We start from the raw sequence: 27,897 nt of genomic DNA, 5'->3' as shown, positions 1-27,897 counted from the left end.
CTTTTAGCACATATTTAAACATAATTTGTACCGACACGAAATCGACATCGAATATTGTGAATACCAAGGGATCCTGAAAGTCTGAGAAGAATCGATTTTCTTCTAAGTCTCCCTTGTATATGGCAGGACAATTCGTTTACATTCTTATTAAATTAGTGCAATTAAGGGAAAATTACTTGAAGATAACTGTTTAAATTCCCTCTGCATGAATATTTGTGCTCCATCCGTTCTAGAAAAGCCCTGATTTTTATTTGAATAAACAATTTTAATGGAAAGTGATGGGCCGGACAAGTATTTTTAACTCATATTTAAACATAATTTGTATCGATCCAATCGACGTCGAATATTGTGAATAATATCAGAAGCTCCTGAAATCCTGAAGAGAATCGATTTTCTTATAAGTCTCTGCCACCATAGAGTAAGAAATGGCTAGCTTGCATGTGATTTTTTTGGATTTAAAAGCTTCTAAGGACAATTCCATAATGTTGAAATTTGGAGTTACTCATAAATTACTTGTCCTTCGATTGATATCATAAATTTTAATGCTGCACGTAACTCAAATGGTGACTGTTTTCAATTGATTAGAAAATACTTGCACGTAAATTAGATGGAAGATTTTTTAATTGATTTGGCTGTTCGAATAAAATAAGAAGAATGAGGCATCAGTTTCCAAAATTATTTCAAGCGTGATGTTTCGGTTTTTTATGTTTTACTTGTTATTTGATGCTTTTGACACTTTAAAAAATAGATACAGATTAGTTTTTTTTTCAATATAATGTTTTTTCATGATTTGTGAAATTTTTTTCGAATTGTTCTGTATTTTTTTTATAAAGTAATTTTTTTTACAATTTTTGTAATATTTTGTAGTGTGATATTTGGTCATGTGATATTATGTCGTGTCACCATTGCCCCCGCTGTGCGCACATTCTCTGTCACTTTCGCTCGGCGTCAGACAAGGAGAGGGGGTAGCCGCGTTCAGCGTAGTGCGTAACGTATAGCGTGTGACAAACCGTAAGAAATTGTGCAAAGGACGCAAGTCCAATTGTAAACATGATGAACTTCCGCCCGTCTGTTTCTAAGATATTAATGTTCCCGAAACGATGGATTTTAAATCACTAACGTTACATATCTCAGGATCGACTGGACGGATTTACTTGCAACAAAGACCAATGGAAAGGGAAAAATAAAAAAAAATCATCACCAATTTTCAGGTTCTTTCATAAAATGGTTTGTTAATGAGAGCCGTATGAAAATTCTGTGACGTCATGAAACCGGCATATTCACGTATATAAGCGGCAGGTCTTGCGCTGGCTTTTTGTTTGCGCTGCAGTTTTTCCTTTTAATACTTCGCGTCGATCCAGTACTGCGTCTCGTGATATGGTAGTAGTTAAAATGACTAATTTATTGTTTTTTTTTCAGGGATACACAAAATCCATAGATATTTGGTCAGTGGGCTGCATTCTTGCTGAAATGTTATCACGACGAGCAATATTCCCCGGGAAGCATTATCTTGACCAACTAAATCACATTCTTGGCGTTCTGGGATCACCATCATCTGAGGATTTGGAATGTATTATAAATGAGAAGGTATTTCCCCCCCCCCCCCCTCTTCTCTCTCTCTCTCTCTCTAGTGAATTTTCTCGAGTCTCACCACATCTTGAAACCATTTCAGTCCGTGTATCGCTTAGGCATGAGTACTCAAACTGCACTTTTTCGAATTTGCGACGATATTAAAATTTGCTATTAAGAAAGGAATGTTGACTATTTTGGTCTTATTCGACTTTTCCAAGGCGTTCGATATGGTCCCTCATGCCTTGTTATTAGTTAAGTTAAAAAAGATAGAGTTCGATGATAATGCATTGTCGCGGATGCAAAGCTATTTGTCTGGTCGCTCACAAACAGTTCTGAGCAACTCTGGGCATTGTTCACGTTGGCTAGGAGTTTCTAAAAGTGTCCCACAAGGTTCTGTTTTCGGGCCTTTGTTATTCTCGATTTTTATAAATGGTATCTCGAATGATCTACAGTTCTTAAAATATCAAGAGACTCGGTAGAGTTTCGGGACAAGTACATTGACAGCCCTGGCGTCTGCTCGCCCGAGCTCGCCGAGACTATCTTTTCCCTGAATAAAACGATTCGCGGTGGTGGGGGTAAAACTGGCATGTCATGTTGTTTAATTACGAAACTCCTAAGTCATCTGAGGCTTTGAAAATTGAACTGGAGATTAATTCATAAATTCTCTTTCGATTCCACCCACAATCAGCATGATCGGTGGCATAATTGCTGAGAAAAAACTTGCACGGGCTCAAGATTATGCAAAAGTTACCAACACATTCAAGAATTTATGTGTCTGTATTTACAACATCATCAAAGGCACTTTGATGCTCTCGAGTTTCTGATTGGTTGGATCTGACGACATCCATTTACAGATGTTATGATTGGTTGTTGAAATTGGTTGTTGATAATTAGAATTCTGACGACAACTTCAGAACGTAGCACGGCAGTGTTACATCTAACTTCTATTTAATTTAACTAATTAATAATAACCACTCAATCTAATCATAAGTAATAATCATAATAACAAAAAAAACCAGAGTATTTATCGGAACCTCTCGAAGGGATTTCGAGGGCTATAACATTCGAACCAGCTATGGGAACTGCAATAAAAATTAGCCCCAAATTTGTAACCAAGGGGGACAATAGGTGATTCTCTACTACCCCATATACCAGAAGAATCGGGCTACTGGAAAGTCTTTCCGCTGTCCTTCTTCGATTTTAATGAAACTTGAATATGTTATTTTACATCAAAATCTAAGAGACACGTATTTTTTTTATCGGCGGAAAAACGTTTCTAGGGGGTGAAATCATCCCTTGAAGTTGAGACCTCCGAGGGGTACTTTTCAGGTTTCACCTATTTCCACTTGAGATAATCGAATGCACCCAAATGGATAATTACCTCATTGATAAACGATGAAAAATGCAACTGGTTTCACATCGGGGGGTTGCATAGGACAAAGTTATAGGGGTTGAAATTCACAAAATCGTTATAACAAAAAAACTATTGCACCTATCTCGATGAATTCAATTGCATTTTGAAGAGGGTAAAAAAATAGTAGATACGGGTTTTTGCGTTTTCCTCGAAAATCAAGTTAAGGGGGTGAACTACCCCTATGTATATTTACGTTTAATCTCAATCAAACGACAGTAATTCTTTTTTTTTTATTTCTTCTCCTCGTAATACGTTTTTTCTTCAAATTCTCAACATCTACATATCAACCGATGGATGGATTTTTCCCGAAATTACATTTTCCTAACTGGTGAAAGTGATAGAACCAAAAGTATACGTCCAATCTTAATGGTTTGTTTTTTATTTGCAGGCATTTTGAGACTCTTCTAGTTATACTTAAAAGATTCCATTCAAAATTTATTTAAACAATCGATTTGATCTGCTTGAGCAAGGAAAATTGGAGAAAATCAAATATTTCCGTTGAAAATTCAACCACTTTATAAATTTTTTATTTTTTGTAACTTTTTACGGTATTCATACGAATCACATTCATAGTTTAAAAGAATTCACTTATTTATTTTTTTCCGCGAAAAATTACAGATTGGATAACTTTTACGAATAACAATTTTTTTTTATTAGTTAATAACACCGGCACACAAAAAAAAAGTTGTCTGTACTTTTGACGGGACACACATATTCCCATGTATTTTGACCCGCTGAATGCGAATCTGAGGTCCGTTTGACCCCTACACCCTAGAATTTTGAGAAAACTTTAAAAAACTGAAAAAAATCAACAAAATTGGCGATTTTGATGATTTTACAATTTTTTTCGACCTAAACTAAGCATGATTTTTATGTATTTCGATCCGCTAAATACTTATCCGAAGTTTATTCAGACCCTAAGCCATTTGAAGTCTAAGTAAATTCCAAAAAACTCCTAAAAATTGCGAAAAAAGCTAAAAATTCCAAGTATTGTGATTGAAAAAACTTCATTGAGCTAAATAAATAATTATTTTCATGTATGTTGGTCTACCGCGTATAAATCTCGAATTTCCATGACTCAGACATCTCCAAAACTTTAAATAAATGGCAAAAAACCAGTAAAAATTGAAAAAAATCGAATTTCGTATTATAAAAATCAATTTGTAATTCAAAATAAATTAAAAAAATCATACTATCCGATCTGTGTTATATAAATGAAGAAGATTTTGGCCTAAAACTTTTAAAAAAATCAATTTTTTAAAATAATCTTATCAATAACGTTTGATTTAGAATTTTTATTTGTTCTCCGCTTATATCTCATCCTTTTATCTTCGAATGTCCTGCACAAAGGGTTTCTTTTTCGTTTTCTTACTCCTCCAGGTATATCTCCTCTCTTCAGTGTCCAACAATGATCTGCCATCATATTTAGCAAAATCGCCAATTTTGTTGATTTTTTTCAGTTTTTTAAAGTTTTCTCAAAATTCTAGGGTGTAGGGGTCAAACGGACCTCAGATTCGCATTCAGCGGGTCAAAATACATGGGAATATGTGTGTCCCGTCAAAAGTACAGACAACTTTTTTTTTGTGTGCCGGTGTTATTAACTAATAAAAAAAAATTGTTATTCGTAAAAGTTATCCAATCTGTAATTTTTCGCGGAAAAAAATAAATAAGTGAATTCTTTTAAACTATGAATGTGATTCGTATGAATACCGTAAAAAGTTACAAAAAATAAAAAATTTATAAAGTGGTTGAATTTTCAACGGAAATATTTGATTTTCTCCAATTTTCCTTGCTCAAGCAGATCAAATCGATTGTTTAAATAAATTTTGAATGGAATCTTTTAAGTATAACTAGAAGAGTCTCAAAATGCCTGCAAATAAAAAACAAACCATTAAGATTGGACGTATACTTTTGGTTCTATCACTTTCACCAGTTAGGAAAATGTAATTTCGGGAAAAATCCATCCATCGGTTGATATGTAGATGTTGAGAATTTGAAGAAAAAACGTATTACGAGGAGAAGAAATAAAAAAAAAAGAATTACTGTCGTTTGATTGAGATTAAAAGTAAATATACATAGGGGTAGTTCACCCCCTTAACTTGATTTTCGAGGAAAACGCAAAAACCCGTATCTACTATTTTTTTACCCTCCTCAAAATGCAATTGAATTCATCGAGATAGGTGCAATAGTTTTTTTTGTTATAACGATTTTGTGAATTTCAACCCCTATAACTTTGTCCTATGCAACCCCCCGATGTGAAACCAGTTGCATTTTTCATCGTTTATCAATGAGGTAATTATCCATTTGGGTGCATTCGATTATCTCAAGTGGAAATAGGTGAAACCTGAAAAGTACCCCTCGGAGGTCTCAACTTCAAGGGATGATTTCACCCCCTAGAAACGTTTTTCCGCCGATAAAAAAAAATACGTGTCTCTTAAATTTTGATGTAGAATAACATATTCAAGTTTCATTAAAATTGAAGAGGGACAGCGGAAAGACTTTCCTTCACTCTAACACAACACGATCATTAAAAGGGAGGCGACACACAGGTGTGACAGGACTAGAGCAAAGAGATGACGTAATCTGCTATTTTCCATAACATATATTATTTTCCTTAACATACTATTTTCCTTAACACCCCATTAACTTTTTCCACTTCAATAACTCCAAGTGAACAAATTCCTTGTTGGGAGATGAGAACGCTGGACGATGCGCACAGCTGAGAACGCAGCTTTATAACTAATTCACAAATCAGTGGACAAAGCCATCTCCCACTCTGAGAACGAAGGACCAACGTCAGAAATGAGCCAGATCGCGACTCGATTTAACGACTTATCAGCAAACCAAGAATCAAAAACCCTCTCCTAACACCAGAGAGAAAAGAACAGAAACAAAACTAGTCACAACAGGGCTTGATCCGCGCATCCGCGGACAGGAGCCTTCTCCTCCACTAAAGGAAAAATGGGCTGTACCAAAAATTATTCATATCACGCAACTCAATCAGCAAATCTACGTTTAGGAATCTTTTTCCACCATCGAAGAAACAAAAAGGAGTAGGAATCTTTAGAGGCACCTTTGGAAGGGATTTCAAGTATAAAACTGACCACTCTGGACCACCGGAGCGTCTTCTACTTCAAGTCAGCGTATCTGCCGGAGGCTCTGCTCCACCGGTACCTGGTTCACCATACTTCAAAATCTTCTATTTTGGACTTTGTCATTTTCGCGCAACATCCCAGTTTGGGCTTTGTCGTTTGCAACCATCCCTGGTGGACTTAGCCAGTCACCACAACCCGATACTAAACCCCGCGAATATATATACATTTTTAACTCATTTGTTCAACGATAACCTACGATTTGTACCTGAACTAACCATTGTACCTCAACCGTCAGAATAATATCGCAATATCTAATTTATATTAAATATAATACGTGTCTGTGTGAACTTGTAATCAGCTTGTGTGACCAGTGGACAATAAATAACCACAAGGACAAATAACCGACGTGAGTAACAAACCCTTTTTTCCATAAAACTCCTCATTATATTTCACCACCTGCGGCTTCTCGGACCATTGGCTCCGATATTCTCTCCATACCAAGAGACGGGACTTCCGTCCCTAGGTGAAGGACTTAATTGTCTTGACCCTAAAGAGAAGTCATACCCGTGTTGCGTTCTCTTTAATTCCGATAAGCTCCCGGGAACGTAACAGCAGTACAGCAGACATTTAAACAAAAAGACGTAGCACGGTAAGGCCTGCTACACACGGTCAATCATATTGCGCAATATAGGTGATTGCACAATATTATTGAACGTGTAGATGTAGTATTGTACCATTGCGCAAGCATTGAACAGAAGTTTTAGCTATCTTAAATTTATGGCGCACTACACACCATACAAACTTATTGTGCAGTATCACTGTGCAATATTATTGACCGTGTGTAGCGGGCCTAACAGCAGACATAATTTCGATCGAAAGGCGAATGTCAGTGCACAACTAGCTGTGATTGTAAAAAAAAGTACAGTTAATAACTGAGTGAATAAAAGAAAAAACAGACGCTTCTCAGAAATTACAGTTGTTTTGTGCAGTTATCGTAATATATACGGAGATAGCATATTTGCGAGATTTCACGTCATGTTGACGTTTGAGGTTATGATCCCCAGAGTACTGTTGCGTGCGGAGTGTAAAAAAATAAAAATGGTTATTGTAAAATGGAAGGAATCGATATTATTAATGACGTGACTAATTAGTGTTGAATAATAATAATGTTCATAATACACTGTGCTGCCGAGAGAGAGAGAGAGATACTCACGAGCTAGCCACGAGGCTCGCGCAACCCACGGCACGGGACACCACCTCCCGGCTCAATCGATCTCCCAGCTCTCGCGCGATCTAGCGCGCGCGTGCGATCGCCAAGTTCTCATCATCCCCGCTACGTGACTGCTCAGCTCAAGCATTCTCGTTCAGTTCACTAAGTCACTGAAGGGTGGCGCTTCAACAATCAGATTCGCGTCAGCCTTAGGTTCCGCTGGAGAGAATAAATGCGGCATGGCTCAAACCCAAGATCGGATCGAAACTGATCCCTCTCTGGGCTATAATACTACCAGTATCACACCAGTAGATTACCCATTGCCTCGCTAGTTCGAACAGTACAAGTCAAGACGGCGGCCTCCGAGCTTGAACCTCCAGCGTGGAAGCTAGTCCCGATCACTGGGCTGAAGTTTCGTCTCACTCGACCACCAAGAGCGACGCTGCATCCGTACGACGACCGGCTGCGCCGATGGACCTTGCCAACGTACGGGAGAACACTCCTCTGCATCTCTCCATTGCCGGACTCTCTACAAGAGTCAACTACCATCGGCACGCAAACCAGGCCTGCCTGCAGAGTCCACAGAGGGATCCAAGCGGACCTCAGCTCCGACAGCGATTGGGAGCCTGCTTCGGCTACAACTAGAGCTCCATCCCGAGCTCCACAGCTACCTGGGCCAGAGCCTCTCACGCCAATCAACGACGACGAAGAGGATGGCACTCCACCCTGTCCAATTCCAGCTATCTCCCTTGAAGGATCTAGGTGGCGAGTAACGAAAGCCTTCCCCCTTTACTGTGGCGAAAAAGCCTGTCTGTAACCGATCAACTTGATCGAAATAATAACTTGTTGAATAAATGAGGTGTTCCACCTCCATGAAAATTGATTAAAAAGCAAACTCGAACACATCTCATTCACCAGAGCTCCAAACACTCTCTCGAAATCTTGCTCATCAGCTGACTACCTACGCTTCAGGAAATCCACTGACTAGAAACATCGTCGCTCGTTCTGCATTGCTATTGATTTAAACAAATAATAATGAGAAAAAAACGTTAGTTCCTTATAACCTCTCAAACGTTCTTTCCAAACAGAAATTTTATGTTGTGTAATTACAGAAAAAATGTGCAGTTGTATGTAAATGAATTCAAATAAATTTTGAAAAAATTTGGTCAAGTAAAAGTGTCTAATCCAATGTATTGTTGTCATAGTTTCTTTTATTTAGTCTGGCTGTGTTCACCGGGCCCTTTTTCCCATCTCCTTAGCTTACAGTGTATCATCATACCAATTTCTATTCATTCTCTAGACAATATGAGAGATATTCGTATTTTTATTTGTTCATATTGATTCCAACAATATAATTTGAAATATTTATAACAAAAAGGCTTCATGATTGCTTGTTTATACACCGGAGTTTTGAAAAATCTTTGGGCCATGTAAATGCATAGATATTCACTTGAAGTGTTGCATGATGAATTTGGAAATTTATTTCAATGAGACATTGGATGCTTAATTTTCATGATATTGTCAAAATTTGTATCTTCAAAATGCAATGAACATCTCTAAAGTTCGTCAAAGTGATGAAGCGACATGTATTAAGAGACTCGGTAGAGTCTCGGGACAAGTACATTGACAGCCCTGTCGTCTGCTGGCATGAGGCTCTCGCCGAGACTATCTTTTCTCTGAATAAAACGATTCGCGGTGGTGGGGTAAAACTGGCATGTCATTTTCTAGAATTGTGGAGCTCAAGAGATGTTTTGTTAAGCGAAAATTAGTTTGAAGACTAATTTTCAAAATCCCTTTCGAATGAGCCCGAATCCAACACGATCAGTAGCGTAATTGCTGAGAAAAAACTTTGCACAGGCTCAAGATTATACAAAAGCTACCAACACATTTAGAAATTTGACGTGTCTGTATATAATACCATCAAAGGCCTCATGTCTCTGGGGCTAACTTCACGGCGGTATCATGGACTGACGTCACATGCCAGCAACTCCACCTCATCGCTATATAACCGAGATATTATGAAAAAGGGTTATGTTGTTTTGACAATGTGAAGTTCGGGATGTATGTATCGCGTGCTTGATAAATTCGTGGTAATCAGTTAATTGTGTCATTCTTTTCTACCGCGAATTCTTTCTAAAGAAAGATTTATATAAATGAATAATTGGTTGAATGTAAATAAATTCCAATAAATTTTTTAAAACTTTTATCAAATAAAAATGTCTAATCTAATGTATTTTTGTCATATTTTCTTACATTTAGTTTGGCCGTGCCTTCCAGTCCCTTTTTTCCACCTCTATAGCTTACAGTTTATCCATACAAATTTCTGTTCATTCTGTGGAATATGTTTGTTGTGTATTTCTATTTTCGCTCATTGAGTTCATCAGCATAGTTTAAAGATTTATGACAATAACTCTTGTTCAATCTGATTGGTTGTTTATACACGTGAGTTTGAAAAAAATCTTTTTGCCAAGTAAATGCATAGATATTCACTTGAGTTGTTACATGATGAATTTGGAAATTTGTTTCAATGAGTCATTGGGTGCTTTGTTCCTCGTGGTATCAAAATTTGTATCTTGGTAATGCAATGGACACCTCAAGTTTAACAACATGATTAAGCGACAAATATATTGAGTATTTCCACACCATGTTTGCGATTGGCATTATGGGTTGAAAAATTCATGTTCGCAAGTCTACACTCGATCATTTTTGGATGCGAACAAATATTTTATCTACGTATAACCATGGAACATACGAAATTGCTTCAATATGCACCATGTCTTTCACGTTTTTTCTTGAATGTGTCATAATAACTTTCAAAAAAGTGGCTCAGGAAATTCTGAAATGTTTTTCCCCATAGTAGCAAAGTTTGTATTACTGGTATGCAGCGAGTACCTGTAAACTTTGATATTTCTGTCAAGCGGCCAATGTGCAAATCATTTCATTTTTTGGTTTCAACTAGCTGTAGTATATAAACAAAGAAATTCATGACTAAAGTCTTCAGCCGCTTACTACTTCAGCGAATAGGGCTGAAATTGTTATCGTTTGAAGTTTTGTTTGCTTTTCAGTACGCTGTCCTTTTGCTTTTAGTTTTGGCATGATTACTTTAATGAATTTGTGGTAAGAAAATGTGGATGAATAAACCACAGCGGATACTTGTAAACTATGAAAATTCTGTATATTGACATGTGCACCAAGTATAATCACTTTTTATTATTTGATTATGGAATGTGGATAGAAACAATAGATAATAAAAATAATTCAAAATGTTACAAAAATTCATCGATCGCTCATTTATGAATGGCATAAGAATGTATGGTTTGAGAATGCAAAACATACCCTGAAAAATGAGCAATTCTATTGCTCTTGACACGTTTTATACTTTTTCTTTCTCCGGTTGAACCTTGATGTCTAATACATGCAGACTGAAAATTTTATGCATCGACATGTGTGTATCAACTTTCTATCTTTGGGTATGGTAAATAGGTCTCTCTCTCTCTCTCTCTCTCTCGGAGGAAAGACGTGTGTCCAATCGGGCTGTCAAGTTTGAAGTTTTATAGTGTGAACTGCGTGAGGATAGTGAAATTAAATGTGAATAAACGAAGACCGAGGATAATTGTTATCAGTTTAGTGTAATTACGACAATCAGCAGCTAGCGAGAAATGTGAGATTCCTCTATGAAAAGTGTGAATATTTTTCGCCAATTTCGGCAAGAAATTACAACGGCTCGCTGATAGATCAATCTGCGCAGACGCAGCCCGCGTTTACTCGTCGGTGAATTCATCGTACGAGAATACTACTATATTTCGTCCACACTGAGTCAAACGTCAATGTCAGCTGACCAGTGACGTAAACGACCATAGCGACACACCGGCTCGTATCGAATCATCAAGCGTGGGATCACTAATCGATAATAGTGATCTGTCTAAACGCCGCGGAAGAGTGACATCTATTGATTGCACGGAACAGTAGATGTAAATGATTACCATCCAAGGTGTAAACGAAGACAGTCGGTAAAGCGAGGGCATGACTACTGGGTAGATATGAATCTAGATACAATACCAAAGTGCAAAAAGTGCATGAAAATTATAAAAACAATTATTCATGAGTGTGAACTTTGCATGAAAACCTTCCATCCAGGATGTGCTCCACTACACAAAACATTTAACTCTATGAATCAACTGGTGCCATGCACTGCTAGAGTTAAAGTGACAGTATTGATAAATGAGAACGGAAACATGGATTCAAATGGACAGAGAGTTAAAAATAAAAGTGTGGGAGGAGTTAAGGAAAGAGAACAAGAAGAGATAGAGTACGTATGTGAAGATGAAATGAGTAAAAATATAGACGGTAAAAAGAAACCACAAATAGAAGAAAAACTAGATAAAATATTAAGTGCAATTAATAGACTTGATGAGAAATGTGAGGAGTTTAATAATTTCAAAGCAACCGTGAATCAGATAATTAGGGAGGAGATTGAAGAATATAAAAAAGAATTCGAGCGAGAGTTTATGAAAAAAATGAAGAAAATGTTAAACGATGAAATTGACAAAAAGATGTGTAGGGCTGAGGAAGTGACAAGTGTAATGATAACAAATAAAAATAAAACAGGAAGTGACAAAAAGAGCATAGTACGAATTGAGAGACCAACGTATGCAGATAAAGCGAAAGTTAATAAAAATGAATGTGTAATAATTGAACCGTTAAAAAACCAAACATGTAAGGAAACAGTGGGAAAAATAAAAGATAAAGTGAATGTAATGGAATTAGGCATCGGAATAGATAGAATGATGAGAGGATCTAAAGGTAAAGTGATTCTAGGTGTAAAAGAAAAAGAAGACCAACAAGCATTGAATAATGAATTAAAAAAAGAGTTAGGAATGGAATACAAAGTTTACGAACCGCTAAAAAAATTACCGAAACTTAAAATTATTGGTGTCGAAGAAGATATTATGAATATGGAAGAGGACGAAATGATAAGAAACATAAGCACACAAAATAAATTGAACATGCATGAAAAGGACTTTAATATAAGAGTGGTTAAGAAAGTTAGTATAAGTGCACATGAACTTAACTTGATTTTAGAAACAGACCCAAAGACACATCGGATGCTAACTGAGAATGGAAGAATGAAAATAGGATATAAAAATTGTAGAGTGTATGAATATGTCAGTATACTGCGATGCTACAAATGCTGCGGATATAATCATTTTGCGAAGGATTTTAATAATGGAATGTATTGTAGAAAATGTGGTGGAGAGCATGATAGTAGAGGATGTAAAGAACAGAATAAAAAATGCGCTAACTGCGTCAGACATTGTGAAAAGTATGATATAAGTGACATCGATATAAAACATGAAGCGACAGATTACAGATGCCCGATTTATAAAAGCATGATGGAGAAAGCGAGTAGAAATATTAAATATAGTTGCGAATAGCAATTACACTCGGCTGATAGATAAATCAAAACTCAAAATAGGAACCAAAAAATTATACTATTATTAAATGCCCAGGGATTTATTAAACATAAGGACGAGATTGAAAAAATGTGTAACGAGATAAAACCGATAGTACTTGGTTTAACAGAAACACATGTGACTGAGGATGTTGAGGAAGTGGAGTTGATAATCAATAACTATGAAGTAATAAGAACAAACTCAGAAAACAGCAGAACAGGTGGAGTGTTAACCTATATAAGACGTGGAATAAATTATAAGGTAGTAAGTACGAAAAGTGCAGAGCAAAATATGTGGACGAATGTCATACAACTGCAAGGGAAGTATGAGGGTTACAGCATTGGAAACGTGTACCACTCTCCAAGCGCGAGCCATGGAAAGTTCATTGAAATGATAATAGCAGAGTGTGAAAGTGTAATAGACCTAGGGCCATTAATTATAATGGGTGATTTTAACCTGGACATTTATAAAAATGGTGGGAATCAGTACGCTAATCGGCTTCTCAAGAATTCATCGTCATTGGGACTCAAACAGTACGTGGATAAACCGACAAGAATAACACACAACTCAGAGACAATAATTGACCTTGTTTTCTCAAACTTTGTTGTGGATGTGGAAGTTATCTCAACCCCTAAGATTACGGACCATAATATTGTAAAAATAGGTACACATAGAAAAAACACGACTGACGATAAAAGATCTATATTCTATAAAAGAGATTATACTAATTTTAATGAAATTGAATATAATGAGAAAGTTATATCTATAATGGAGATGTATAATAGAAACACATTGACGGTATCGGAATATGCTGACATTGTGAAAAAGAGTATGATACAATCGATGAATGAATTGGCACCATGGAAGAAAAAGGTTGGCTTAATGAAGTGGGAAGGCAAACCGTGGATTAATGTAGAAGTAAGAAAAATGTGTAAGGATAGGGACACCCTATATATGTAGCGTAACGGTGGTAGGTGAAGGTGAAATAATCGTAACGCTAACTATGAGTTGGGAGAATATGTCGTGTTTATTGTCGTCGCCTCTCGCTCGCGCAGCCCGTTCTCAACTGCTCATTACAATTCTTCTTCCCGTACGCTCGCGCGTGAGAGGGGGTGAAGAGCTGAGCGTTCGGTGCCGAATAGTGTCGTGTTTCTCTGTATGTGGATGTGGCCACATGACTCCCTTTGTTTTTTTTTTTTTTTTTAAATGTATAATATGAGTTTAGATGATGAAGTTAAATGGAAGATAAAAAAAGTGTGGAGACAATAAGCGAGCGAAAAACAGAAAAAGGAATTATAGTGACAATTGCAAGTTTACGAGGAGAACAAAAACAAAAAAAAATATATAACTATTTCACTCAGACGGATTGAGGCTCAAATTGGACCTTGCGTTCTGGGTTTGCGTGAGGTGTTTCTTCGTAGGTTTGTATTGCAGCCTGTTCATCGTCGTCGTCCACTGTCGAGTATACCGGTTTTAGCCGGTCGATCGAGACGGCCGTATTGCGACCTTGGTAGACAATTACGAAGTACTTTTCGTGTTTTTTGACGACCGGGTAGAGACCTTCGTACGGTGAACTGAACGACACGCGAACTCTGTCGTTGCGAACCAGAACGTGAGTGCAGGTCAGGAGTTCCCTGTAACAGAAAATTTTGCGCTGTCCGTGCCGAGACATGCGCGCTGGTGATAGGTTTTCGAAGTTATTTTTTAAATTTTGCACCATTTCGGTTTCCGTGAAATGCCTGTTTGACGGGGCTAAGAATTCACCGGGGAGACGTATCGGTTCGCCGTAAACCAGTTCGGCGGGCGATGTTGAGATGTCCTCCTTCCACGCTGCCCTCAGGCCAAGAAGTACGGCGGGAAGGCCGTCATACCAACCCTCTTCACGGCTCAACAACGCCGACTTAAACTGTCGATGGAGCCTTTCGACTGGGCCGTTTGCCTGTGGGTGGTACGGCGTCGTTCGTAGGTGGTTGATCCCAAGCAATTCCGTGAGTTTGCGGAATAGTTGCGATTCGAATTGGCCGCCTCGATCGGACGTAATGCGCAGGGGAGTGCCGTGCCGGCAGATCCAGTTGAGAATGAGTGCATATGCCACTGTTTCGGTCGAGGTATCTTGGAGCGGTACTGCTTCCGGGAAACGCGTGAAGCGATCAATGATAGTGAGACACGAGCTAAATCCCTTGGAAAAAGGTAGTTTAACGAGGTCGATATGTATGTGATCGAAACGCCGCGACGGGGGATCGAAATTGGCGATTGGGGAAATGACGTGTCGTTGAATTTTGTTTTTCTGGCACTGCAGGCAGGACTTGGCCCATTCTCTACAGTCTTTGTTGATGTTAGGCCACACGTACCTCTTTGTTATTAGTTTCTGATACCTGGGTGCGCCAAGGAGTGAAGTGTGTCGAAAATTTTTTTTCGGAGCTTCCTGGGGACGAACGGGCGCATCGTACCTGATTCGACGTCACAATACAATACGGCGTGGTGTTCCGGGAGCTCAATTCTGCGTAGCTGGATAGCTGAGGTTCGTTTCTGCAATAACTCGCGCAGTTCTTCGTCGTTCTGTTGAGTTTCGGCGAGTTGGCGCATTGTCACCGCAGCTGTTATGGCGTCCAGTCTCGAGAACGTGTCTGCGACAATGTTGCTTTGCCCTGAAATATGCTGGAGATCGGTAGTGAACTGGGCGATGAAATCTAAGCGTCGGAACTGCCAGGGGGTCGCACGTTCCGGCTTTTGCTTGAACGCATGTATCAAAGGTTTATGATCCCAAACCCAATCGGCATTCGGGCATTCGGGTTTGGGTGCGCCAGGAGTGCCGCCGTTGCGAGGGCTTTTTTGCACTGTTCGAAAGCTTGTTCCAGTTCCGTCGTCCAGGCGACAGCGTGGCTTCCTTTGACGTCTGGTCCCTCGAGATGCCTGTTGAGAGGCGCTAGAATTTTGGCGGCATTCTTAATGAATTTTCTATAGAAATTAATCGTTCCGAGAAAACCACGGAGTTTCTTGATCGTCGGTGGTTTGGGGAACTCATTTATGGCCAAAATTTTTTCGGGTCAGGGTTTAATCCCGTTTTTGCAGACGACATGGCCGAGAAATTGTACCTCTTCGACGCCGAAGTGCGATTTAGCCGTATTTATAACGAGACCGTATTTTTGTAGGCGTTGGAACAGCGTGCGAAGGTGTTGGAAATGTTGTGCTTCGTCCTCGGACGCTACTAGCAAGTCGTCGATGTACGCGAAGACGAAATCAAGATCACGCTTGGCTTCGTCGATAAATCTTTGAAAAGTTTGTGCAGCATTGCACAAACCGAACGTTATAAAAGGGAATTCAAATAAGCCGAAAGGCGTTATGATGGCTGTCTTACCGATATCTTCCAGCGCGACAGGTATCTGGTTGAAAGCCCTGACCAGGTCTATGGTCGAGAACAGCCCTTTTCCGCTTAGATTTGCTGCGAAGTCTTCGAAATAACGAACAGGGTACTTGTCGGGTTCAATTCGTGCAAACTTTGAAAAAAACTTTTTTAACAAATTGTCAAAAAAATTATTTTATAAAAAAAAATATAGAACAATTCGAAAAAAATTTCACAAATTTTGAAAAAACATTATCTGTAAAAAAAACTAATCTGTATCTATTTTTTAAAGGGTCAAAAGAATCAAATAACAAGTAAAAAATAAATAACCGAAAAATCGCGCTTGAAATCATTTTGGAAACCGATGCCTCATTCTTCTTATTTGATTCGAACAGCTAAATCAATTGAAAAAAATTCCATCTAATTTACGTGCAGCATTAAAATTTATTATATCAATTCGAGGCCAAGTATTTTCTAATGAATTGAAAAAAGTTACCACTTGAGTTACGTGCAGCACTAAAATTTATGATATCAATCGAAGGACAAGTAATTTATGAGTATAACTCCAAATTTCAACATTATCGAATTGTGCTAAGAAGCTTTTAAATCCAAAAAAATCACATGCAAGCTAGTCATTTCTTACTCTATGGTAGCAGAGACTTATAAGAAAATCGATTCTTTTCAGACTTTCAGGAGCTTCTGATATTATTCACAATATTCGACGTCGATTGGATCGATACAAATTATGTTTAAATATGAGTTAAAAGTACTGGTCCGGCCCATCACTTTTCATTAAAATTGTTTATTCAAATAAAAATCAGAGCTTTTCTAGAGCTGATGGAGCACAACTATTCATGCAGAGCGAATTTAGAGAGTTATCTTCAAGTAATATTCCCTTAATTGCACTGATTGAATAAGAATGGAAACGAATTGTCCTGTACTATACAAGGGATGCTATTGTGCATCGATAAATAAAAAACATTTTGCACATTAAATATGTTCAAGCTTCCAAAAATAACTCCCCAGTTGGTATTGGAATGACGGCCATTTTTATAGTGATGGGCCGGACAAGTACTTTTAACTCATATTTAAACATAATTTGTATCGATCCAATCGACGTCGAATATTGTGAATAATATCCGAAGCTCCTGAAAGTCTGAAAAGAATCGATTTTCTTATAAGTCTCTGCTACCATAGAGTAAGAAATGACTAGCTTGCATGTGATTTTTTTGGATTTAAAAGCTTCTTAGCACAATTCGATAATGTTGAAATTTGGAGTTATACTCATAAATTACTTGTCCTTCGATTGATATCATAAATTTTAGTGCTGCACGTAATTCAAATGGTAACTTTTTTCAATTCATTAGAAAATACTTGGCCTCGAATTGATATAATAAATTTTAATGTTGCACGTAAATTAGATGGAATTTTTTTCAATTGATTTAGCTGTTCGAATTAAATAAGAAGAATGAGGCATCAGTTTCCAAAATGATTTCAAGCGCGATTTTTCGGTTTATTATTTTTTACTTGTTATTTGATTCTTTTGACACTTCAAAAAATAGATGCAGATTAGTTTTTTTTTTAATATAACGTTTTTTCAAGATTTGTAAAATTTTTTTCGAATTGTTCTGTATTTTTTTTTATGAAATAATTTTTTTTACAATTAAAAAAAAATTTTGTTTAAAGTTTTTTTTATGGGTGGTTTATGATTTTCGGCTTATAACATTGGTTTTCACGAAAAAAGACCTATTTTTCGTCAAAATTGTTCTGGACATATTTCGTCACAGGTCTGTCCTCGGACTTTGGCGATTTTTTCCCTTGTACTCTAATATGTTTTTTCAATTAGGAACCGAAGAGCACGGTGGAAAGCAGGTTGGAAGCCGAGATATCTTTCTCGGATTATAACGTTGGTTTTCACGAAAAAAGACCTATTTTTCGTAAAAATTCGACTGAAAATATTTCGTCACAGGTCTGATCTTGGACTTTGGCGATTTTTTTCCTTGTACTCTAATATGTTATATCAATCAGGAACACAAGTGCACGGTCGAAAGCGGGTTGGAGGCCGGGATATGATTTTCGGCTTATAACGTTGGTTTCCACGAAAAAAGACCTAAATTTCGTCAAAATTGCACTGGAAATATTTCGATAGAGGTTTGTTCTTGGACTTTGGTGATTTTTCTCCTTGTTTTCTAATATGTTTTGTCCATTGGAAACTCAAGAGCATGTACATGTAGCAATGCTTGTTGCGGGCTGAGATATGATTTCCGGCTTATAACGTTAGAAAAAAGAAAGGAAAAAAGGAAAGATAGATCAAATTCAAGACACAACGAATCCAAAAGAATTGGCCATTTTTAAATGTCGTTTTTGCATTCTGAATCTAGACATTTTCGTGTCATCCAAAACATGCCCCCGATGAAATATATTTCCAAAGTTTGCAAGTGGCTTTGGATATCCAATTATCTATAGTTTGATAGTTGCAGAAAAAAGGCACCCGGAAACATTTATTATGTCAGAATTCAAAGAAGTAAAAAAAACTGAGCGTACTTGATTCAACAGAGCAACAGAATTCAAAGACGTTTAAGGTACCTGCATTGGTTGTGGAGGAAAACAATTTCATTTCAGGATAATTTAGAAATAAATTAGGAAATTCAGAAATTTAGCATAGAATTTAGAAAAAGGATAATTAAGATAATTAGTAAAGCTGAAAACTTTTATGATGAATTTTTGAAATTACATGTTACAGATGGAGTAACAAATTTAAATGATTGGCACACATGCTGCGACACAAAAATATGAAAGTTTGAAGGTATTCGCTCCATACCACAGTAATACAAACTTCAATACTATTTGAAAAGAAACACTTTAAAACTTGCTGAACAAAGTTCCATTACATATTGCCATAATCAAAGATAGAGAGTGATACTTAGCACATATATTTATCCACAGAAATTTCAAAGTTCGCAGGTATCTGCTGCGATTCAATGTATCTGCGCAATGAGTTTGGAAGACAGCAATTTCAAATCCATCCATAAATGATCAACTGATAACTTTTTAAATGAATTTTACACTTCATATTTATGTTACAGTGAGAGTCAAAAAGTAAAATGAATGGCACAGTATATAAATTACCAATAATTCCACATTTGCAGTTTGCAGAATAGGAATACTCATTATACACGTCATTTCATAAGTATTGTTGTCAAAATTTGTGTTTGTCTACCGCATTCCGAAGATTCAACTTTGCATATTATCAGCAAAAAAAGCATCCAAAGACTTTTTGAAACAAGTTTCAAAATTTATTACTCGACAGACCGGTGGAAAACAAATAACTACACTTATATCAAGACCAGAAACTGTTTTGAGAATCTCATGTACAAAATGTGCGATTGATGATCATAGTTGGAAACCTCTTGAATCACGTTACCACAATCAGCATGAAGAAATAGTAGAAAATCATAGGACACATATTAGGCAACCAATTAATAATATGTATCGATCCGCTGCAAACCGATGGAGTGGAAACAAGGATCGGAAAGAGCAGAGCCAAACTCAATAGAGAGTAAAATATGGGAATATTCAAAAATAAAGATGACTCACGAAATAAATTAGAAAACATTTATTCAATTGAAGTTTCTCACATTATACTAACAATTCCGTTCGCTCTTGTTTTATTAATTACACCGGCACACAAAAAAAAGTGGTAAGTACCTAGAATCGGAACCATCAATCTCTACGTATTTTGGCCCGCTGAATCGGAATCCGGGGTAAGATTGGCCAATATACCTCCAAAATTTTGAGTAAATTCCAAAAAACCGCAAAAATTGCGGAAAATCGCTGTTAAGAGCATAATAATAGTTCTCTTCACCTTACGCGGGGGTGTTTTTCATGTAATTTAACGCGCTGAATCCGAATCCGGGGTCAGATTGGCAAATATACCTCCAAAATTTTGAGTAAATTCCAAAAAACCGCAAAAATTGCGGAAAATCGCTGTTAAGAGCATAATAAAAGTTCTCTTCACCTTACGCGGGGTTTTCTTTATGTAATTTGATGCGCTGAATCTGAATCTGGAGTCAGATCGGCTGATATACCCGCAAAATTTTAAGTAACGCAAAAATCTCTAAAAATGGGTCAAAATCGCTAGCATGTGTAGAAGAAGAGTTTTATTAATCTAGATTGAGTACGCTCTTTTTGTATTTTGATGCGCTGAAACCGAAACCGGGTGTGTTTATTAAACTCGTACGTCTCCAAAATTTTGCGTCCATGGAAAAAACCGGCTGAAATTGTTCTTTATGAATTTTGAGCAGCTCAATCCGAATCCAGTAGCTAGTAGTCCCGATCATACATACTTCGGTCGAAGATCGTTAAAAATAACGAAAAATAGCAATAAAAACGTAAAAAAATAGTTTTTTGAGTGTTTTACACATGCATGATTCATCTTAAACTGTACATAAAAAAAAAATTTGTATATTCTGTATGTAATAAACTAGAAACTAGGGAAAATTGTATAAAAAACTTGAATATAAAACTATCGCAGGCATGAATAAAATTCTTTTATGAGGTTTGCTTCGGTATTAAAATAGTAGACTGGAGTGCGAATTGGATACCACATACAGTTTGTGGTCGGTGTAAGACAACGTTGATACGATGGAATAAATCCAGAAAGCAAGAGTCCTTGCAATTCACAAAACCTATGATACTATCTGCACTGATAGGCCAAGGGAATTGCTATGTTTGTATGACCGACATCACTGGTTTCATGAAAAATTCCAGAAGTAAAATTGTATATGCCAATGTTTCATTAGTGCAGAAACCAGCAAAAATAGTGAGCGTGGATGAAATCAGAACTACCAAACCGATGGATGTAGAGCTTTCTGATGAAGAGATAGTCATGGATGTTGCCGAGATCTATCAAGCAGAAAGTTCCGAAGATGACGATTACCTCCCAGATGATGAAAGAGAAGATCCCCAAACCGTCAACCAAGAAGAATTGAATGATCTCATACGAGATTTAGGACTGCCGAAGGACGGAGCTGAATACTTGGCGGCAGCATTGAAAAAGAAAAACTTGCTATCGAAAGGAACATCGGCTTATTTTTATCGTGACAGGGAGAAAGAGTTTCGGCAATTCTTCACAAACGACGAAGAGAATTCATTGGTGTTCTGTTCAGATGTGAAAGGCTTGATGGATAAATTCAAACCTAACATATACAAAAACGTCGAGTGGAGATTCTTCATTGATTCGTCAAAAAGAAGTCTTAAAGCCGTTCTACTCCACAACGGAAACACATATGCTCCTATTCCAATGGCTCACTCGACCAAGCTGAAAGAAAATTACGAAAATTTACAATTGATATTGGAGAAAATAAAGTATTCGGAACTTCAATGGCGAATTTGTGGTGATCTCAAAATTGCAACACTGCTTTTAGGTCAACAATCGAGGCCCACAAAAAATCCCTGCTTTTTATGTTTATGGGACAGTAGAGACAGATAAAAACACTATGTTCAGAAAGGGTGGCCAACAAGAACAAACTTCGATCTAGTCCGTAACAACATCATATGAACATCATTGATCGATCCTTCGAAATATCTGCTACCACCACTCCACATTAAGCTTGGCATTATAAAGCAGTGTCAAAGCTCTGGACAAAGATGGCGATTGTTTCCAGTATTTGGGAGAAAAGCTTCCCGCGGTGAGTGATGCAAAATTAAAAGAGGGTATATTTGATGGACCACAAATTCGTAGTTTATTTGGCGACGAAAATTTCATTAATAGAATGAACGATACTGAAAAGGCAGCATGGCAAAGTTTCAAAAACGTTTCTCAGAACTTTTTGGGAAATGAGAAAATTGAAAATTACCAGGATTTAGTTGAAGAGTTGTTGGAAAATTTTAGAAACTTGGGTTGCTTGATGAATCTCAAACTGCACTTTCTACACTCCCACCTCGACTACTTTCCTGAAAACCTTGGAGATCTAAGTGAAGAACAAGGAGAAAGATTTCATCAAGACATCAGCGAAATGGAAAATCGGTATCAGGGAAGGTGGAATATCAATATGATGGCAGATTTTTGCTGGACGCCAAAGAGAGAAAGAGAATTTTTTATTTTAGAAGTCATTGTGATCGCCCACGGATGAAAAATTAATTGAAACGTTTATCTTCTGACTCCGCAGCCATTAGCAAGAGACGAAATCAAAAATTTGTAAAGGTTCTGAAATCAGAGAAAAATTCTTGATTCTCGAAATTTTTAAAAGTCCTTAAATTAGAGGAAAATTCTGAAAATTAGCAACAATGGCTGATTTCAGTCCCAACGAAATCGTTGATATGCTCCTTATTTTAGGGAGGTATCGGGGCAATTACTTCCGAGCTGAAAATTTGTATCGACGTGAATATCCTGATCGTCGTCACCCATCACGGCAGACAATCCGAACCCTTGAGCAGCGAGCGAGGGCAGGTCGGATGATCCGCCACCGTCGACATTTCCCAAACGTCAATAATTTTGGTGGATTGCATGAAGCCCGAAACATGGCTATTTTAGCCATGATAGCAATTGATCCTCATTTGTGTGCCAAAGTGATCTCGGAACGACTGGGGTTTCCCAAATCGACAGTGCACCGTGTATTGAGAGGTGTGAAACTTCACCCGTACCGACTACAATTCCACCAAGACACTCCTAATCCAGATCCGTTGCGAAGGGTGGCGTTTTGTCGGTGGGCGTTGAGACAAATCGAGCGATCCAGGGACTTTTTTCGATACGTTATGTTCAGTGATGAATCCATTTTCAACAACCGTGGTCAAGTGAACCGATGGAACTTTCGGTATTGGTCTGATCAGAATCCACATTGGTTGAGACAGATCGATCACCAGCATCGATGGAGTTTGAACGTATGGTGTGGTATTGTGAACGGGCAATTAATAGGTTCCCATTTTTTCGAGGGAAATGTGAACTCTGTCCGTTACCTTGGTTTTCTACAAAATGAACTGCCTCTTTTGCTAGAAAATCTGGATTTGGAAACACGTCAACAGATGTGGTTTCAGCAAGACGGTGCACCCGCTCACTGGGCTCATGTTGTTCGAAATCATCTGGATACAACATTTGGTCAACGGTGGATTGGTCGAGACGGTCCTGTAAATTGGCCTCCAAGGTCACCAGATCTTACGTCTCCTGATTTCTTTTTGTGGGGGTACTTAAAAGACGCCGTCTACCGTCAAGCTCCAACAACACGAGAGAACATGAAGGAGCGGATAAGAGCTGCCTGCGGTGCGATCCCGAGAGATGTTCTCCTACGCACAGTTGATGGTTTTGAGAGAAGAGTTCAGGCATGTTTAAACATGAATGGAGGGATCTTTGAACATCTCTAGGGAGGGATCAGAGTACACTCACAAGGAGGGTTTGGAGTCCGAAAATACTGCGGTAGTGACGAACCGCAGAGACCTAATCCTTGTGAGCTCGTACCTATGGGCATAAAGGCATTGCATGCCCCTCTTTTTAAAAAAAGTTGAAAAATAAAATGAAAATAAAAAACACACACACATGCACCTGCACGTATGCACGCATATGCAGACGCACACGCAAACGCACTTGCACTTGGTACGTTAAAGATCTCTTCCCGGTGCATCCTGGATACCTCTAAAATAGTTAAAAATGATGTTCTCACTTAAAAAATATCAACTTAATCAAAAAATTTTTCCAACAAAAGTTGTTGGTTTTGCGCTGAAAAATTTTTTGGTGATGAAAAAAAGTTATGTTTCCATTCGAAAAAAACATGTCGGCCATTCTAACGCCGCCATTTTGAATTTTGGATCCGCAAACCAATTTTTATCAAACGTCCCCCTTCAACCCCTAAAAGTTTTGTTGCACACAATACTTGATCCGAGCAATATTTTCCGAGAAAAGTCAGGTGTAAGATTAAAATGGGACACCCTGTATAACCTACATTATTACACATGATATATAATCACGCAACTGACGATTTATTTACACTGGACAATATTCCGCGGACTCTGGTTTAATTGAAAGATTATCTCAGTTGACACTTATTCCCAATCGAACGAAACAATGAAATCTTGAAAAGTTTCGTTGACATATGCATTGCGCATTTTTTTATATTTTTTATTTTCACACACAGATCACAGTCTACGTTTACGCGGTCGCTTTTATACCGGTTTAGTATACCACAAGTTTTAACAAAATAAATATCACTATGCACTTCGTTACATGACGCGAAAATTATTTTTATTTTCCTGCACACACTTTATAACATCGTAACCCCATACGTCAACATGACGTGAAACTTCGGCTGGTTACTTACGAGTGCTTTTGAGCTCTCGAGCTCCTCAGCTTTCCGCCAAACTTCCTTGCTCTTTTTATTAAATGTCATTGGCCCAAAAATTCTCTCACCCTTCATTGGTTGCAGCAAAATTTCTCTCACCAGGAATTGGTGATCATGGAGACCAAGGGGCCTATGTTTGTAGCGGTTGGAGTACGCGTATATAGATGCGTCAAATCCTGAATGTGTTAGTAACTTTTGCATAATCTTAAGCCCGCGCAAAGTTTTTTCTCAGAAATTACGACACTGATCATGCTGATTTGGGGTTCATTCGAATTGGTCGGTTTGGTATGGAATAACCCAAATATATATTACCGGGGAAAAGTTTCCGAAAATGTTCTCACGCTCTTTTTAATGCTACTGCACCGCTGGTTTAGATATTTGCATGCAACAAGGCACATTTTAAAGGGAAGGCATTTAGCTTTATTTTGGTGTATTCGAAAAGTCTCTACAACTTTTTTTACGGGTACAATGTCATTTCGAAAAACTTTAATATGTTGGTTCGGTGGAATTCTTTTTCAATTGGGCTTCGAGTTCAGATGAAACATTTTGTCCTCAATTTTTCGATTTTTTTTGTTTTCATTTATTTTCCAGTGGAACCTCGAGTACATTGATTGTGGTCTCTAAAAGAATAGGGGTTTTTGAAAAATTTGGATACGGAAAAATCTTTCAACTTCTCCAGTTCTAACACATTCTAATATTCTCAGATTTTTTGGCAAATTCTTTTCATTCAAAAATTGCTTCTTTGAACGTCGATAAGTTGATTTGGGATTTTTGAGAACTATGGAATCGTGTTAGAATATCCAGAGTGGAAAAAGTTTTATTTTTATATTCGATTTGTCCATTTTTGACCGTTAAGCTTTTTTCAGTTTTCGTGCCAAAACTGGTACGGGCCAATCAATTACCGAAATACACGAAAATTCGTTTCTGGGGGTTTCCGAGGTTGCTGATTTTATTCCCAAACTTAATTTTCCATTAGCTACCCTCGAAGGGGGTGGAAATGAGGGTTGAAAGTGAATGTTTTAGATTTTTTAGTGGCATGTTTTTATGTTATATTAAATATAAAATACAAGTTTTTTAGGATACTAGACTTATCGAAAACAAACAAAATTCACTATCCCCGAGAAGGTGAAAAATAAGGGTTGGGGGTAAAATTTTCATATTTTTCAATAGAAAGTTTTTATGCTATCTTACATAAAAAAATGTAGGTTTTTAAGAGCACCAGACTCTTCTATCGAAATAAAATAAAATTTGATACCTGCGAAAGGGTGAAAAATAAGAGTTTCGGGTGAAATTTTCAGATTTTCCAATGGGAAGTTTTTGTGCTGTATTACATGAAAATTCAAAGTTCCTTAGGACACTAGCTTCTTCTATCAAAATGCACCCTTTAGTCTTGAGCCCTAACTTGGAAGTATTGCAGGAGAACGAGAGACAAAAAGTGATGCGCACGCACATTTTCTTTCTCTTTTTCTGTCATTTATGCAGTGTTAGTGCGTTAGCCTGCTTTACACGAACGTTGATAGAAGCCCTATAGGAGCAAGTGATAGAAATTTCACGCGTATATTTTCTTTCTCTCTTTTTCTCACTGCCAGTTCATGAAATATATATATCTCGGTAAAGCGTGTTTGAGTTTTGAGTTCAATAGCTTTAAATGAAGGATCCATAAAAAAAACTTAGAAACCGATGCCTCTTTCTTCTTATTTGATTCGAACAGCTAAATCAATTGAAAAAAAATTCATCTTATTTACGTGCAGCATTAAAATTTATTATATCAATTCGAGGGCAAGTATTTTCTAATGAATTGAAAAAAGATACCACTTGAATTACGTGCAGCACTAACATTTGTGATATCAATCGGTAGACAAGTATTTTATTAGTAACTCCAAAGTTCAACATTATGGAATTGTTCTAAGAAGCTTTTAAATCCAAAAATATCACATGCAAGCTAATCATTTCTTGCTCTATGGTGGCAGAGACTTATAAGAAAATCGATTCTTTTCAGACTTTTAGGAGCTTCTGATATTATTCACAATATTCGACGTCGATTGGATCGTTACAAATTATGTTTAAATATGAGTTAAAAGTACTTGTCCGGCCCAACACTATTTATTGAAATAAAAATCAATCATAAAAAAACGAAAATGTACGGCAGAATCCGGTTAAAAATGTATTGAAATGCGATTTATTATTAGTTTAATGTTCTTAATAATAGTACCCTAGGGAAAAAAAGGTTGGGACAAGTACATTGATGGTTTCTTGTTTCTGGATGGCATAGAAAAAAGATTTAGAACCAGGAAAACATTCTATAAAAATGATAAACGAAAAATTGAAAAGTTCAAAAAAATTCAACAAAAATAAAAAACAATCGAAAAAATTCTGTAAAGAAAAATAAAAAAATTTCAAAAAAATTCATAAATATTGAAGACATTGAAAAATGTACTATCCAAGTTACATGTAGTATAAAAATGTATGATATCAATTGGAGGCCAAGTTTTTATTGATAATTTGGAATATTTATCCAACAAATTGAAAACTTTAATGGAATTCATGATAATTATTTTCACGAAAAAAGTTAATGAAAAAAAAGTCATAACGGAAGTTACGTGCAGTACTAAAATGTATTATATCAATTCGAGGTCAAGTATTTATCAGTTATTCGAAATATAATCTCCGGCGAGAAATGAGCGTTGAGAATCCTTGTCGGGCTCACAACGTTTTATCAAAATTACTAAAAAATTAATGGAAATAAAATCATTAAAAATTCACATGAAAGTCATTCGTTACTTCAACAAGGTACATACTTTAAAGAATCGATTCCCCTTCGACTTTCAGGATCCCCTGGTATTATTCACAACATTCAACTTCGATTGGATCGGTACAAATTATGTTCAAATACGTCTTAAACGTACTTGTCCGACCCATCACTTTTTATTCAAATCGCTCATTCGAAAATAAATCAGGGCTGTTCTATAATGACAAATATAATAAAATGGATAGAAATAAAAATAATATCTCCAAGTAATTTGAACTTGATTGTTCGCAAATTCGTATAGCAATATCCACTTCTCATTTTCTTCAGTGAACACATACCATTCGGTAAGAATCAATGAAAATGAGAAATAATCAGGCACATTATTAGAAATTTTCGAACCTACTCAGCAATGCAATGTTTTTTTTTCCCCATAGTCACGTACACATTTTGATAAATATCACTAGTCAAGTACGACACGTGGATTCCTGGAATTTGGAGAAAAATGATTTTGTTGTGAATTATGACTCTATATAATATAAATAGATTAATCAACTTCATCTTTCATTTTCGTTTCATTTTGACAAGAGCGATTCGAAGGAAAATTATTTTCTCGGGAATTACTGTTCCTTAATATTAACACATGTATTAACTTCGTTTTTGATTTGTTTTCGAATGAGCAATTTGAATAAAAAGTCATGGGCCGGACAAGTACGTTTCAAGAGACTCGGCAG

General features: G+C 37.0%; 1 protein-coding gene across 5 annotated transcripts in view; it reads left to right on the top strand.

Moving 5' to 3' along the window:
- The window catches only part of rl (Mitogen-activated protein kinase rl), a 232,849-nt gene that overhangs the window by 142,798 nt on the left and 62,154 nt on the right, over positions 1–27,897 (top strand). For all 5 annotated transcript variants that reach the window (XR_006260526.1, XR_006260527.1, XM_043415804.1 and 2 more), the window contains exon 5: positions 1,420–1,587. Coding sequence is in view for 3 of the 5 variants with exons in the window: in XM_043415804.1 (XP_043271739.1) it covers positions 1,420–1,587 (168 nt within the window). In the remaining 2 variants the exon portion in view is untranslated. The remainder of the gene's footprint in view (positions 1–1,419; positions 1,588–27,897) is intronic.

The sequence above is a fragment of the Venturia canescens genome, chromosome 4 (genome assembly GCF_019457755.1).
Source record: "Venturia canescens isolate UGA chromosome 4, ASM1945775v1, whole genome shotgun sequence".
NCBI lineage: Eukaryota > Metazoa > Arthropoda > Insecta > Hymenoptera > Ichneumonidae > Venturia > Venturia canescens.
The sequence above is the reverse complement of the archived record's forward strand: the minus strand, read 5'-3'. Positions and strand labels throughout refer to the sequence as shown.